The sequence below is a fragment of the Metopolophium dirhodum genome, chromosome 3 (genome assembly GCF_019925205.1).
Source record: "Metopolophium dirhodum isolate CAU chromosome 3, ASM1992520v1, whole genome shotgun sequence".
Classification (NCBI taxonomy): domain Eukaryota; kingdom Metazoa; phylum Arthropoda; class Insecta; order Hemiptera; family Aphididae; genus Metopolophium; species Metopolophium dirhodum.
In genome coordinates this window covers 17637186-17652268 of record NC_083562.1, presented here as the reverse complement: position 1 = coordinate 17652268, position 15083 = coordinate 17637186, and the positions used below count along the sequence as shown (strand labels likewise).

Below are 15083 nucleotides of genomic sequence, written 5' to 3'. Positions count from 1 at the left end.
TTCGGCTTGGCTTGAATCGAATTCCTTGACTGTTAACGACGACTTTCCTCTTCGACTGCGCTTGTGGAATCGAAGTTCGCTAGCCCCGAAACTGCTGGCGCGGGGACCACTACACCCTGTAGTGGGTTTCTATGATAATACTAGTATAGTATAATTTTATTTCACGTGTCTATGAACACGGCGCACTCGTGTAGTATATTTATATAAATAATATATACTACTATAGCGACGACCCGTGCGAAATATTGACGAAAACTGAGAGCGTGCGTAATATTAACGTATATGATAATACGATATATATATATTATATATACGTAATACGACGGCGGCGGCCCACACGGCTTGATACTAGACGGCAGTATTTGTTTACAAACACGACGTTACGGCGACTATATTCTGCCGGCACTATATTATTATATATATGTATTTATACACACGGCGGCGGCACAGACGTTCGGTTTCGTTAGTACGCACGGTGGATGCGTGCGTGCGTAAGTGAGTGTCGTCTGATTCGGCGGTACTATCGACACGGCGGTGGCGGCGCGTGTATTATGATTAAAGACCGGATTTAATTGATATTGCAACTTTTTTTGTTTTTGCAATTTTTTTCAATTTTGTATATTTCACGTAATCAAATGTACAAATCAATATTTCTTATAATATAAATTTATGATATATTATAAGTTGTTTTTGTGTGTATCAATAAATTGACCTTCGGTTTCAGCGGTAACACGTACAACGGACGCGGCGGCGTTAATGCTCGTATTACGGGTTCGCGTTCGCGTGCGTGCGTGCGCTACTAACCATTCGTTCGGGCGGCGCTACTGCGTGTTCCCTCTCCTTGTCTTGTACACTGAGTTCCTGTACACCTTGATGTTTTGGATTTTCTGGACACTTCGGATTCTCTTCTTCAGGTTTTCTTCTTTAGATTTTCTTCTCCAGATTTTCTTCTTCACTTAATTATATTAAAAGCATACATTTACTTTAACTCGAAATCACACGACATTTACTAACTTATTGTTTAACGAACTAGAATCTACGGATCCCACCGCTGCCACCAAAAATGTTATGGACGTCTCCAAAACCGAGTTTGTTCGCTAATAAGAAATACGTGGTGTATGAGTTATCACTAATACTTTATTAATATAATCAGTTGTACAGAATACTTAGATTTAAATAATTAGACTTAAAAGATTAACAGAGGTTCTGCTCGATGGTCTGACAGTACTACACTAACTCTTATACAGACAGCGAGACACGGTAGGGGCTCGCTCGGGCTCAAAACTGTCCACACAGCGAATTCCCTTAGCCCGTGTGACTCTGCCTGTTCACATATTAATATGCTTACACACTTTTCTATATTATACTATTACTATATCTTATACTGCGTATAGCATACAGACAGGGGTTCACAACAATTTTAACTCTAGCCAAATTTTTTAAACATTGACAATCTGGTACCCTTTGAATAATTCTTTATTGAACTAAATATTTTGAATAGTTTTTTCTGTTTAAGTTTCGGGACATTTTAGTTTGAACTTCGTAATGTGTATTCCCACAATATAATTTATATAAATTTTTTTTTGTATTCTAAAATGCATTTGCCGGCGGGCGCCATCACTTTCCTTCAATTTTTTTTTATAATTTTAACTCTAGCAGAATTTTTTAAACATTGATAACCTGGTGCCATACGAATAATCCTTCTTTAATGAACTAAATATTTCGAATAGTTTTTTTCCTTAAAATTCTGGGCATTTTAGTTTGTACTATGTAATGACTAATGAGTATTCATACAGTAAAATCTATTTGCCTGCGGGCGCCAACACCTCCCTTCAATTTTTTTTTTATGATTTTAACTCTAGCCAAATTTTTTAAACATTGGCAATCTGGTACCCTTTGATTAATTCTTTAATGAACTAAATATTTTGAATAATTTTTTCCAAATTTTTTTTTGGTTTTATAAAATGCATTTGCCTGCAGGCTCCAACACCCTCCTTCAATTTTTTTTGTTAGTTATGTAACTTTAGTTGAATATTTTGTATTGACTTGAATATTGATAACCTGGTGCCCTATGAATTAATCATTAATAATTAATCCTAATCCTTCTTTAATGAACTAAATATTTTGAATAGTTTTTTCTGTTTAAGATTCTGAGCATTTTAGGTTGTATTTCGTAATGTGTATTCATACAGTAAAATTTTTATAAATATCCCGTATAGGTACTGAGTATAATACTATAATATATAAGTTCTATGGATTTATCATAGTAAATAATATATTTTATAATATATATGGCAATCGTCAATAATTGTCGAAATTCGTCGGCGACGGTTAACAATTCTAATAATTTCAGCAAATACTATTGTATTATAAATATTTAATTTCAGTGAACTAAAAAATAATAAGCCACCAATATAAACGGACTGTTTGTTAAACAGTACCTATATATTTTGATGTAAGTTTTAACACAAACTCGCAAATTTCGTTATGATCAGGTTGTTTTCATAAAATATTTCGATACTTTCAAGTTTCAGCTCATCGGTCTATCAGAGTGAGATGATTAGATGAAGATAGCTGTTTCTTCGGCGATGGCGGCACTCTAGCTAGGTTTCACCGGAAGAGTCGATGCTTACGTGTAAGTTTGTTTTCATATTATTACCTACTATTTTACATTTACTTTTTAGACTTAAATTAAATATTTATTTCCACGGAAAATCTGTTAACCATGTGACGTATAGAAGTATTTATAAGTTTAATCCCAAAAGCGCAATGCATAAAATACGCGAGACCGTCTTCGTTTCACCACGCCAAGTTTAATACGCAACTTTTGCATGTTATACTATACGCCGGGTATCACCTTAGGTTTGCGCGAAGTATTTAAAACAATATAATGTTGAATATATTATACACCTCATATATTTTATTAGCATACTTGCACCTGTTTTAGTGTAGTTTATACCCTAGATGGCTATAGGTATTAAATGTCTTGTAATTATATATTTTAGTATAATTATAAATTTCATTATAATATATAATATAACAATACACTTTAAATTAAATTAGTTGTTATCAAGACAGACAGTCTTAAAAGTTAAAACAAACTCTTTTCTGGAAGATTTCAAAACGGATTATGCTTCAAAAAATTGCACAGTTGTCTTACCTAGGTAGCCGTCAGTTGCTAGATCAACCAGTGTGATGTAAAATAGGAATTATTCTTGTTTTAGATTAGCAGACAGCAAAAATGTAATGGTTGTTTTAGACAGTAAAAATGCTTAGATTTTCTTCAAAAGTATCTTTTCTGATAGGAAATTCCGAAAGTGAATCTAGTTGGTACTTTGGAGTGGTCAAAAGTAAAAATTAAAATTAAAGTTAAAAGTAAAAATTTCCGAGTAGTTTTCACAAGCGATGTGAAAAACAAAAGAAAAATTAAGGAAAAACTGGAATTTTTACGCAAAAATTATGAAATTTTCGTTTTTGGTGCATCTCAAAAGCAAATTACCGTGATACATGAAATTTTTACTGAATTTTCTTTCAAAGCATTTCCTATACACCATAACATTTTCCAAATATTTTGAGCTGTTAACAGACATTTTCAGTTTCCACTTTTTTTTTCTATAAATACCATTACAATTTTATTTGTTGGTTAAAAAAGCTTGGAAATTTAATAGAAAACTATATTGATTCAAAGGCTAATGAAAAAATGTATACAAGCAAATCAAATTAAATTTTTATGAGCGTTCGAAGTTCATATTTTTACAAGATTGGATATTCATTTGATTTCACATGTAGCGATTTTGTTATTATTCAAGAACAAATAACTGTAGATACATAAAAATTGAGAATCAGGGAAGGATTAATTTTGGAGACTTTATTGATTTTGTTATTATTCAAGAACAAATAACTGTAGATACATAAAAATTTCACTAGCTAGTAGTTTTACAATGGTGTTTATTTATTTATTTTTTTTATATACTGTATACAACATTTTTACCAGATAGAGTGCTTCGATTTCGACATATTGTACATTTTCTTTTAGCAAATTGGATCAAGATGGTACTTTAGAGAGGTCATTTTTCGATTTCCTCAATAATTATTTAATGCCACGGGAAAAACTACGGACAAATTACGAAAAACCGCTTAAAATGGGATTTTAATTTCTAACGATTTGTTTATCGCCGTAGCAACGAATAAAAAATTATAATATTATAATATTAATTCTACTTGTAACCTACTGTACAGCCGAGCGACATTCACTTACCCTTTTTTTTTTTGTAATTGTCAATAAAATTTTATTTGTTCGGTAAAAATGCCTGAAAATTTAATACAAGGCTCCCGATATAATGTTACAATGGCAGTTGAAAAATATTAAAAATAAATAGGCACAATTTTTTTTATAAGTATTTTAAGTTCAAATTTTGACGAAATTTAATTATTATTTTGGTAGTTAAAAATGTATACAATTTTCAACTTTTATAGCTAAGGATTGAAAATTTAAAACAAGGTTCCACGTAAAAAGGTTATAATAAATAAATTACTTTATTCACAAAAATATCATCAAATATATATACTTAGTATTATACTAATATCATAGGCTGACTTGACCGTCTTCGCTCAGAATCGTTTTTCTTATACAATGATATTATATCATTGAATTCAAATTGAACACCATTCATTACAGTGACTCACTTGTAACTTACTGTACAGCAGAGCGACATCCACTTAACCGCTTTTTTTTAAATTAAATTTTTAATTTTAATATAATCTGTGATAATAGTCTGTATATTATAAATTAAAATAGTACAGTTATTTATAAATTCCGACAATAGATTAGTGGTTAAAATATAATTTTCAAATTGTATAGAATTGAGGAAAATTTGAAAAACCGGTACTTGTTCCGTTAAGGTATAATTAAATTAATCCTAATATGATATTTAAATTAATGTTAAAGATCATTTTAAGGTATTAGTGTTATAAAACAGTCAATACTTATCCCTTTAGTCACAATGTGGTAAATCCTAGTTTTTGCATTTTTCGGAACGTTATTGACTTAGTGACAAAATAGTAATAAAAGTTGAAAGTAAGCAGTACTAAGCAGTTTTAATAAGCAAAGTTAATAACTTGAATCATAATATGATTTTTCAGATCAAAATTATATTTTAATACCCCATTAAAAACCGAACAGGAATTTAACAAGTAATAACTAATAACGAGTAAGTATATATAATAATTTTTGTTTTTGTATTTTCACAATTCCACATTTTTTTTTTTTGTTCTTATACAGTGTTAGAAATTTTTTCAGAAATTATTTTTTTAATATTTTGGGAATTTTTTTTCTGATTGCCTGGTAGATATCTTTAATGTTCTATTGTCAATCAAGGATGAAAAAAATATATATAAATTTCATTAGGTAGAAAATGAGTATGGAAGTTATTATACCTGCGATTCTGAGTATAAATTATGGATACGTGATTTATTTAGGAGTTATATAGAAAATAAGGTTGTGCTTTTTACAATTGATGGATGTGGTCAGTCATACTTTGACTGTGGCGTTATTCCAGAAGTTAATGCAACTGTAGATTTTGGAATTTCATCAAACGGTTAGTATTTACAAAAAGTCAAAGTATTTGATTTGGTGTGTGAAAAAATAGAGAGACGTGCCAATTTTATAAAATATTAAATTTATTGCAGATTTGAATTATAGTTTATTTTTATATGTTTGTTCTAGCTTCCCAATGTTTTGACTTCATGAGAAAGGTTCAAAAAGTAGGTCCACTAGTGAACTCAGAGTTATATCCCGGTTGGTTAACACATTGGCAAGAATCAGAATCTATAGTAAACCCCATCGATGTTGTAAAACAAATGAAAGTAATGTTGGCAATGAATGCTTCGTTTAGCTTTTATATGTTTCACGGAGGTACAAATTTTGGATTCACATCGGCATATTTGAAAAGGTTGCTCAACGTATTAAACCAGTGATCAGTGATGTTCCTTTACCGTTTGAGGACTTAGATATTAACTTTGGTTTAGTAATGTATGAAACAACATTAACAGATGATCAAAAAAATGTTGAAAATCCAGTAAACCTAACTGTGAACACGGTTAGAGATTGAGCAATCATTACCTGGATCAAGTAGAGTTACATTGCAGTTATAGTTTTAGAAACATGGGTACTATGAATCGGTTGAAAGCTAATACTACAATAAGCTTAAACATTAACCGTACTCTTCAAAACCTAAGCATTTTAATTGAGAATCAGGGAAGGATTAATTTTGGAGACTTTATTGAAGATAGGAAGGTAATAATAGCTGACAATAAATTATTTTATTCATGGTCATAGACTGAAATAGTATAATTTATAATAGTATACTATAGTATTATAGTATAATATAATGCTTACCAGTTACCATAGAAGTTAATATTTGATAAATTGTATACAGACTGGCGACTGGTTACATTACCTTTTTAGAAACAAAAGTGGTAATATTTACAATCACTGAATCAGATTGTATTATATTTATTTTAACTACCAACTGAGTATAATTACTGAATTAAAATATTGTATGTAAAATAATACTAATTATATTTTCTAGGGAATTTTTGATCAAGTGATTCTCAGAAATAAAATATTAAGCCCTTGGAAAATGACTGCATATCCTTTGAATTATACATCATGGATTTCTTCAATCAAATCAGTTGAAAACGTCAACAGTGTTAAATTACCAGCATTTTATAAAATACAGTTTACATTACCAGTGTGTCATTCTATAAAACCATCCATTGACAAGCAATAATTTATTCACAGTTCATAACATCAACTAGATAGGGCCCAGCTAGGATACCTACATAATTCAGAAAATTAAAACATCTTCCCAGACAAAATAAAGTTTAGAGAAGTTTCAAAAACATTTGAAATATATAACGTGTAATGTTCTAATAAAATTTCAACGTAGTGTTACTAATATCACTGGAATGTTATAATAATTTTTTGTCGTCCTTTTTTGTCCGCCTTTTAAATGTTACAATAAAGCTATATGTTTAATATAGAATGGAATGCAGATTTTAAATAAAATAAAGTTTTAATGCAATTATAGTACCTTATATATTGTTTATTATTTATTAATTCATATTTATTAAAGAACACAATTTATAGTTTGTTATTTTTTTCAACTGCTTTGTTCAGAAGCCTAAATTTAGAGTGATTAAGCCAGTTTGCAAATGGGTCATTAAAATCTTTATTGATCTTATCTTTGTATTTTTGATGGATTCTTAATGCATCTAAAACAAATAAAACATACATAAAGTTAATACAAATAAAATGTCCACCACAAAAAGTAACATTATAATATTTATTACTAGGGCTCGGACTGGAATGCAAATACCTTTGTTTATGATAATAGAAAAATAATTTTTATATCAAAATGTGTTTAATTTAATTTCTAATAATGGATGAATTTTTTTTTTTTTTGCTTTTTTACTTATAAATGCCTTTTTGAAATTTTTAAATTTTAATAGGTCTGACAGTTTTTATATAAGTACAAACTGTACAAATTGATAACACTTTATTGTGATGATTACACATTGTCGATGTTATGTTTAAAATTATTTTAATGTGTTATACTATTAGCAATACTTCTTGATATTACCTAATACTTTATTGAGTGTGGCAAGTTAATTTAAAGTTTAAAGGTCTCCACACACTGCAGTGGTGGCGGTGAATTGCTGCAGGACACATTTCACCGCTCACCGCGGCGGTAAACCCAAGACAATAGAATTTAACGACACCACTACCACTGCAGGGGACCTTAAGAAAGATGAAACTACCTACAGGTACTACCTATCAATATAGATTAATAAATATATGTCCGTTTAATCATTTTACCACAAATACTTTTCTTTTTGCCTCTCACATTTTAAGTGCTTTTATTGTTTAAACTGCCTTCATATCCAAGCTCTATTTAATACCGTAACATAACATAACTAATTTTCAAGAATATAAGGCTTATTATGGTAGCTTATAAAAATTATCTGACATTTACTCTGTATTTAAACAATCAATAATAATATAATCTTATTTTAAGGTAAATAATTAATAATTATGTTGGTCTAATTTTCAATTTATTAGTAGTGTATTTTAAAACATAAATATTTTATAAATTATGTTCATAATACTAGACTTGAATTAAAAGCTCATTAATATTATATTAATAGTGCCAATTTTAAACAAGAGTTTTAGCATATTATGTATTTTGGGGTGTAGCTTATTTATATCATCATTAACCTAATAAGTAATAACCTAATAAATAAGGCCAATTTTAAACTATGATACTAACTACAGGCTATAGTACCTAAAAGTATGAAAAGTATTATTATTAATAAAGAAATCATTTTAAGTTAAGTACTCACCTATGAATAGTTGATAAACAGGCAATTCTGAGAAGTTTATTTTCTTCTTTTTTCCCAGAAGAGAATACTCGGTTAAAACATCATCAATAAACATACGTCCCATAAGTCGTCTCACGCTATCACCAACATCTTTTGTACCCACGAGTAATGATAACTTGGAAACTTAAATAAAATTGAACTAACATTTTTACAGCTGCTTCAACAAATAATAGTTTATACATTTACCATATTTAATCGAAATTGTTTATCAGACTTAATTATATTGTTAAGTAACTGTAAATCTTCTTCATTAGTAATTGGGAAGAAATCGTCTAAACTACATCCATTCTCATACTGCATAGCTATTTCTGTAGCTCTTGATTGTCCAAAGTTATTAATAAATCCTTCCAACACCATATAGCTTGAATTCACAGTTGAATGTATCGCAGAAATTTCATGCTTAACTTTAGTTAAGGAACTGACAACAACATTTTTGAATGCTAGAAAATAGACGAATTAATTTATAATAATCTACTTATTTACCATTGCCGTAGCTGGTGTATAAGTAGAAAAAATTTAAATATTGAAAACATATTTTTATTTGCCAAGAAATTAATAATATTTATAAAAAAATTTAAATGTATGAAAAATACAAGATCAGTTAGACCACAATACCTATCCACCAACCGATCTACGCACTCATAATATGAAAAACATGTCATAATTATAAACACATACATGACGTATATTTGAATGTATGCCACTGCCTAGCTACCATTACAATTTACAAATAAAATATGAATGAAGTTTTATTATTATAACGATGACTAATTGATACATTCAATATAGAAGATAATTATAATACATACCTATATCAGTCATGCCACAGTCATATTCTGTATTATATTTAGATGAACGATTTGACCCTATAATTAAGCAAAAAACAAATTAAAAATCATTTAGGAAATACAGATTTAATTTATATTTTACCTTTGGACTCAACAGTTGGAAATAAAACTCTTTTTATAGGACGAGTTAATGGTGTAGGGTTTGAACGTCGAGATACAGCAGGTGATGGCAAATTTATATATTCAATAAATGGTTGTTTTGGAGGCATAGAAGACATAATAGATGGACTAGTTTCTTCAATCAAAATTTTCCCAATTGGAGAATTCATAACATACTTGTCATTACGATTAGTCATTGCTTGTGATACTGATGGAACTGTTAACAAATAAATATATGTGTACTTGTTTAAAATAATTATTGTAAAATTATACAAATCAGTAAAACTTATATAGTGTAATGTGTGCCACTGCCTAGCTATTATTACAAATAAAATAAGAATTATTGTAATACAAATATAAATAAGGTCTGATTTTCTGATTCTTAAATATACTTCATTGATACATTGTATACAACATAATAATACACATACCTGCATAAGACATACCATACGAATTGTATTATACTTAGATGAACGATTATCTCACCCTAATAAGCAAAAGACAAATTAAAAATCATTTAGGAAATACAATCTTTAATTCAGATTTTACCTTTGGACCCAACAGTTGAAAATAAAACTCTTTTTTTAGGATTTGATGATGGTGTAGTGTTTGAACGTTGAGGTGATGGCAAATTTATATATTCAATAAATGGTTGTTTTGGAAGCATAGAAGACATAATAGATGGACTAGTTTCTTCAATCAAAATTTTCCCAATTGGAGAATTCATAACATACTTGTCATTACGATTAGTCATTGTTTGTGATACTGATGGAACTGTTAACAAATAAATATATGTGTACTTGTTTGAAATAAATATTATGATAAAACACACAAATTATATAGAAAAATACGAGCCAAAATATATACATACCATTTAAAATGATTGATTTATGATAGTCAGGGTCTTTATCAGAATCATGACCATCTTCAATATCTGATTCATCATCAAAACCACCAGTGTTTTCAACAGTTATTTAAATTTTTTCTAGAAAATTAAAAAATTAAAATTAGGTAGGTACATACAAAAACATAATATTATTTATTAAGTACAAACTAAAGTAAATTTAAATAAAACACCTAGAGATTAGCTAGAAGACTAAACTTAAAAATCAAATTTACTTAGTCTTAACGAAGGGGGACTTTCCATTATACTTTTTGATTTTAACAGGCGTTGAGCATTTAAATCTTCATTTGCAGACAAATCTGAGTAGAATTGTGCCCGGTTTGTTTTCATCCGTGCTTCTTCTAAAGATCCTAAAATACAAAAAGAAACAAATTTAAGTTTCGGTGGCCACCTTAAAAACATATATTTTTTAATTATTACTTACCATACTTTCGACCAAGCATCCTTGCAGGTAACCACTGATAGTTTTTTTCATCTGGATAATCTTTTTTTTCGATACATTTTTTTTGACTTCTTTGATACAATTGGCCAAGCACATGTTTTATCTTTTTTTCGGTACCATGTTTCAGGAACAGATTCCACCGTGTCCTCATTTAAAAAGTGGACAACAACCCACATTATGATTATAAGAAATCTAAATTCAATATTTTATTAAGAAATATGAATTACCTCCAAAACATACTTTCTAAATACTAACAATTATATTAAACCAACTACATCCTATTTATCTTAACTAGTTATTTAATTTATCTACAATTGCATTACATATAAATATTATATAGTGATATTTGAAATTATACATGATTAATAATATATAGGAACTACATAATATTTCAAATACTTAACAATACAAATTGAAATTAATGATCACTAGGTATAATATTAGTATTATGTATTATAGGTTATAATATACAGAATTCTTAAATAATTAATAATATTTACAATTTTATACATAATTGTATTTAATTAAGTAGGTATGAATAATTGGCATAGCAATTAAATTATTTTCATGTTCAATTAACATTATTTTTTTTTATATATCTAAATAGTCCCAACACGACAATTTATTACTAAGGTTTTTTACAATATAAATATCAAAAATTGTAGAATCAACAGGGTTTTTATATAGAGGAATCATTAACTCAAAAGCTTTTCCTACTAATTTGATACTGCCTTGATTGGTTTTAACAAAATTCAAACATTTAACGACTTTTTTATTATTAGTTAATACATAACTCTCTTTAGTGACTGAAGTATTAATTTTAAATTTATCAAAAGTTAGTTTTTTGAATTCTAATCCTTTAATATTATCAACTAATGGTCCACTTTTATGTTGTTTAGACATAACTGGGAATTTTTGTTTAACTACTAGTGAGGCAGGTAGCTTATACATTTCTTCATATCTATTAACCAATTGCTCCAAAGGTTTTTCATGTTTTCGGACTTTACTCTTTAACTCTTTCATATAATTTTCAAATGGAAATGCAGAGGCATTATCAAGAGGACCAAAATGAATATAATCATCAGGGAGATGTAGAAGTCCATGAACATTATGTGAAATATGCTGCCGGCCATAAATATTTTCAAACGTTCTAACAAAATAGTGAAGTAGTTCTTTGGCATAGTTCAAATAACAACTATAATCAGGACTTAACAATATTGTCATTGCCACATGTAATGCCATAAAATTAGTATATGAATTATCAATAATAACATTTTTGAGCACAATAGGACCGACATACACAATAAAAGATCTCAATTCACTGGCTTTATATCTCCCAACATCCTGTATCAATCTAGTTTTCCGTGGAAAATCAATAGGAATGAATTGTTTAATGTTCAGTAATGAATTACTTAATATGTTTATATTACGGCCTTGAATACGTGTTTGTACTGGCCCAGTATGTAACCAAAGTAAAATAAGTTTTTTGACAACCCCCAGATGCATGTAATCAAGAGGAAACATGGTAACAATATCTAAACCTGGAACTTCAATGAGCCTTGATAGGGTATTCCCAATATGGTGTTCTTCGAATGCTTTACTTGCATATGATTCATGAGTTCTTTTAGTAGAAAAATTGCAATATGGATAACAGACACGATTTAGATAATGTTCTCCAACTTGAATACAACGAGTGCAAGATGAAAATCCAGAATAACCCTTTAATTTTAGTATAAACGCCTTAGCAGGGTTATCACATATAAAAGCACCAAATGATACTTTCATATTACAGTTATTCAAACTAATACCATTGGTAACAAGTTCTTTAGCTTCTGATATAAAATCAACAAGAAAATCATTGCTGTCCTTAGGTTTAGTATAGCCATGGTAAATACCTACAGGAAAAACTGTTTTAGTTGTATCATTACTTATATATGCCAAAATGGGCCACAACTGACTATTGCTACTTTTAGCTATGGGTAATCCATCGATACCAATTATAATTTTAATTTCCGTCATATTAGAGGATGCATGTCGAATTATTCCTGATGCTAGGTAGTCCAAAATGTTAATATTGACCAGGTTCAACAATACGAATACTTGATATTAACCGTGGAGTAGCTAACAATGTCCGAGTATCCCAAGGCAGCTCATTGGTATTAATTATTTCCCTTTGTTTCATCAAATACAATAATTTACTTGCAGTGCTTTGGGGAACATTGCACTCAATTATCCATTTACATAAATCATCTTTAATACTACTACCACTTATACTATTAGTACTTTCTTTAGTATAACTAGAAGGTATTTTTATTGAATTATTATTAGACTGATCTGCATTAGATAAATTGCAGTTTTCATTGATATTGATTTCTACAATATTTGGAACATTATGAAATGAAGAAATGGAAGTTTCCTGTATAGATTGAGAATTTTTTTCTGTGCTAGTTGAAGGGATATAAAGCGAATTCACAAATAGGCTATCTTCTCTTTCGATGAAATCATTGTTATTGTCAGTACATATTTTAATACACTGTAAAGAATCTAACTCTTTTTGAATTTTTCTTCTGGATTGCATTTTTAAAACCCTGTAATTTTCAACAGTAAAATTCTGAATTTCAACTAATTTGTTAAATCTATAATAGACTAAAGATCTGATTGTCTAATGCCTACCATAATTTATTTTATAATAACTATTTCTATAGAATACCTACCTAGATCTACTGTAACAATAGTAATAATGTTCAATGACTTATATATGTACCAGTGTAGATGTGTAGTATATACCTAAATTTTATTTAATAAGATTTAACTAAGGACATACCTATTAGGTATACATTATACAAGTATTTAACTTAAATACATACCTATGTTAATATATAAATGTATATATTAGATACCTACTTATTTAATTTATTTATACCTAGGACCTACTTATATCTGCTTTTGATTTAATAAATAAATAATATTATATAATTTATATTGTTTTGTGATTGGTGGGTACCTAAACCTTTAAACTCATCCACTGCCCATCCTTAATTTAGTTTATTTTGATACATTAATTATGCTTGACGACAATGGTGTCGTCAATTTATAGGAACTATCATCCATGCAGTACTAGGTACTTCATAATAATATATTAATATATACTTCACAGATAGTGTATTATAATTTACAATATGTATAGCAGTTTATAGGTGATTAAGGTTTAAATAGCTACACAATTGGTACTGTTTAAATAATATTATACTAATAATAATAATAACACATAATATTTAAGATATATATTATAGCAATAGTAAACGTACTACACAAATACTTTTAAAATGTTGGAAGTATATAAGTACCTCTACTCTATTAATATAATTTACATCAACAGAAAGAAAAATTAATTAATGTCTGAAAATTGAACAAATTACAGTTTAACTTACAATTGAAATTAAATAATTTAAATATCTGGACTCTTGTCAAAAAATATATAGTATATACATTTTAGCTTACAACATTTAAAGTGTAGGTACCTAGGTATTCACATAATATATTCTATTATAGAAAGGACATCACAACACTTAATTTTTTATTTTTAGTTTATTGGTTTATTACAATGCAGTCCAAAAATCCAAAAATCTAAAAAAATGTTAAACGATTGAAATTGTTGTGTTAATCTACACACTTTTACACGTAAAACATATACGCCGCCATATACGACGGTTGTACGTTACACGTATAATATTTTCAAACGCATGTATCTCATTGAATAATTAGTGTTGAAGTGTGAGACCCACACCATAGTTCTTATATAACGATATACTTTAAACCTAAGCAGACTTGTATGTAGTGTTGTGATGTCCTTTAAGTCTCAGTCAAACACAAAGCGGTCTGTCCGTGTGGACAGCGTGCCCCGTACACCATGGCAAACCGCTTTCTGTTTTATAATAATAATCAATGTCTAAGGTATACTTACTTGAAAGTCGCAAAACAAGTGCGTATTGGCTAGGCTAATGAGTATCAACAAACTGTTATAGGACCTAGAAGTTACGCGAGTATAGACACTATAAATCAAAAGTCAAAAGTCAATACGGCAAACGCAAAAATGCAAAACGCATGGAAAAACATTATAATAACATATACCACTCGGCGGCGACACCGGTGAGGGCCACTGTCGGCCAATGACACTGTCGGCCAATCACAAAACGCGATCGTCTAGGATGACGGTTAGGCAGCGCCGCAGCGGTGTTATCGGCGGGCGGCGGCACAGTCTTCGTGCGCCAAAGCTGATAATCTTAAACGCAGTATACGAAAGCAAAGACATGGTTTATGTTGGCGACAAAATAATACCAAAATAAAA

The 15083-nt window shown here is 29.1% G+C and overlaps 3 protein-coding genes across 3 annotated transcripts; 2 read left to right on the top strand and 1 right to left on the bottom strand.

The window, feature by feature from the left end:
* The first annotated feature begins 5003 nt into the window (after positions 1-5003).
* On the top strand, positions 5004-6110 carry LOC132940570 (uncharacterized). Its single transcript, XM_061008301.1, has 4 exons — positions 5004-5008; positions 5479-5597; positions 5726-5850; positions 5895-6110. Exons 1-4 carry the CDS (start codon positions 5004-5006, stop codon positions 6108-6110), a joined length of 465 nt encoding a protein of 154 aa, XP_060864284.1.
* Positions 5944-7050, top strand: LOC132940319 (beta-galactosidase-like). The gene is made up of 2 exons (XM_061007844.1): positions 5944-6295; positions 6591-7050. Exons 1-2 carry the CDS (start codon positions 6164-6166, stop codon positions 6789-6791), a joined length of 333 nt encoding a protein of 110 aa, XP_060863827.1. The 5' UTR covers positions 5944-6163; the 3' UTR covers positions 6792-7050.
* Positions 7051-7144: 94 nt separating this feature from the next.
* On the bottom strand, positions 7145-14881 carry LOC132941671 (uncharacterized). The gene is made up of 11 exons (XM_061009814.1): positions 14700-14881; positions 10718-10927; positions 10509-10643; positions 10261-10374; positions 9939-10163; positions 9821-9876; positions 9373-9606; positions 9252-9308; positions 8629-8882; positions 8404-8566; positions 7145-7275 (listed from the first exon to the last, which is right to left on the bottom strand). Exons 6-11 carry the CDS (start codon positions 9831-9833, stop codon positions 7145-7147), a joined length of 852 nt encoding a protein of 283 aa, XP_060865797.1. The 5' UTR covers positions 9834-9876; positions 9939-10163; positions 10261-10374; positions 10509-10643; positions 10718-10927; positions 14700-14881.
* Between the last annotated feature and the right edge of the window lie 202 nt (positions 14882-15083).

Bases quoted from the DNA above. Each gene is read 5' to 3' on its own strand.
- LOC132940570 (XM_061008301.1), top strand. The intron at 5,598-5,725 runs GTTAGTATTTAC...TGTTTGTTCTAG, and splicing joins TTTTGGAATTTCATCAAACG to CTTCCCAATGTTTTGACTTC. The intron at 5,851-5,894 runs GTAAAACAAATG...TGCTTCGTTTAG, and splicing joins TAGTAAACCCCATCGATGTT to CTTTTATATGTTTCACGGAG.
- LOC132940319 (XM_061007844.1), top strand. From the start codon at position 6,164: ATGGGTACTATGAATCGGTTGAAAGCTAATACTACAATAAGCTTAAAC. The intron at 6,296-6,590 runs GTAATAATAGCT...TATATTTTCTAG, and splicing joins ACTTTATTGAAGATAGGAAG to GGAATTTTTGATCAAGTGAT.
- LOC132941671 (XM_061009814.1), bottom strand. The intron at 8,883-9,251 runs GTATGTATTATA...TCTATTTTCTAG, and splicing joins CTGTGGCATGACTGATATAG to CATTCAAAAATGTTGTTGTC. The intron at 7,276-8,403 runs GTGAGTACTTAA...TATTTGTTTTAG, and splicing joins TGTTTATCAACTATTCATAG to ATGCATTAAGAATCCATCAA.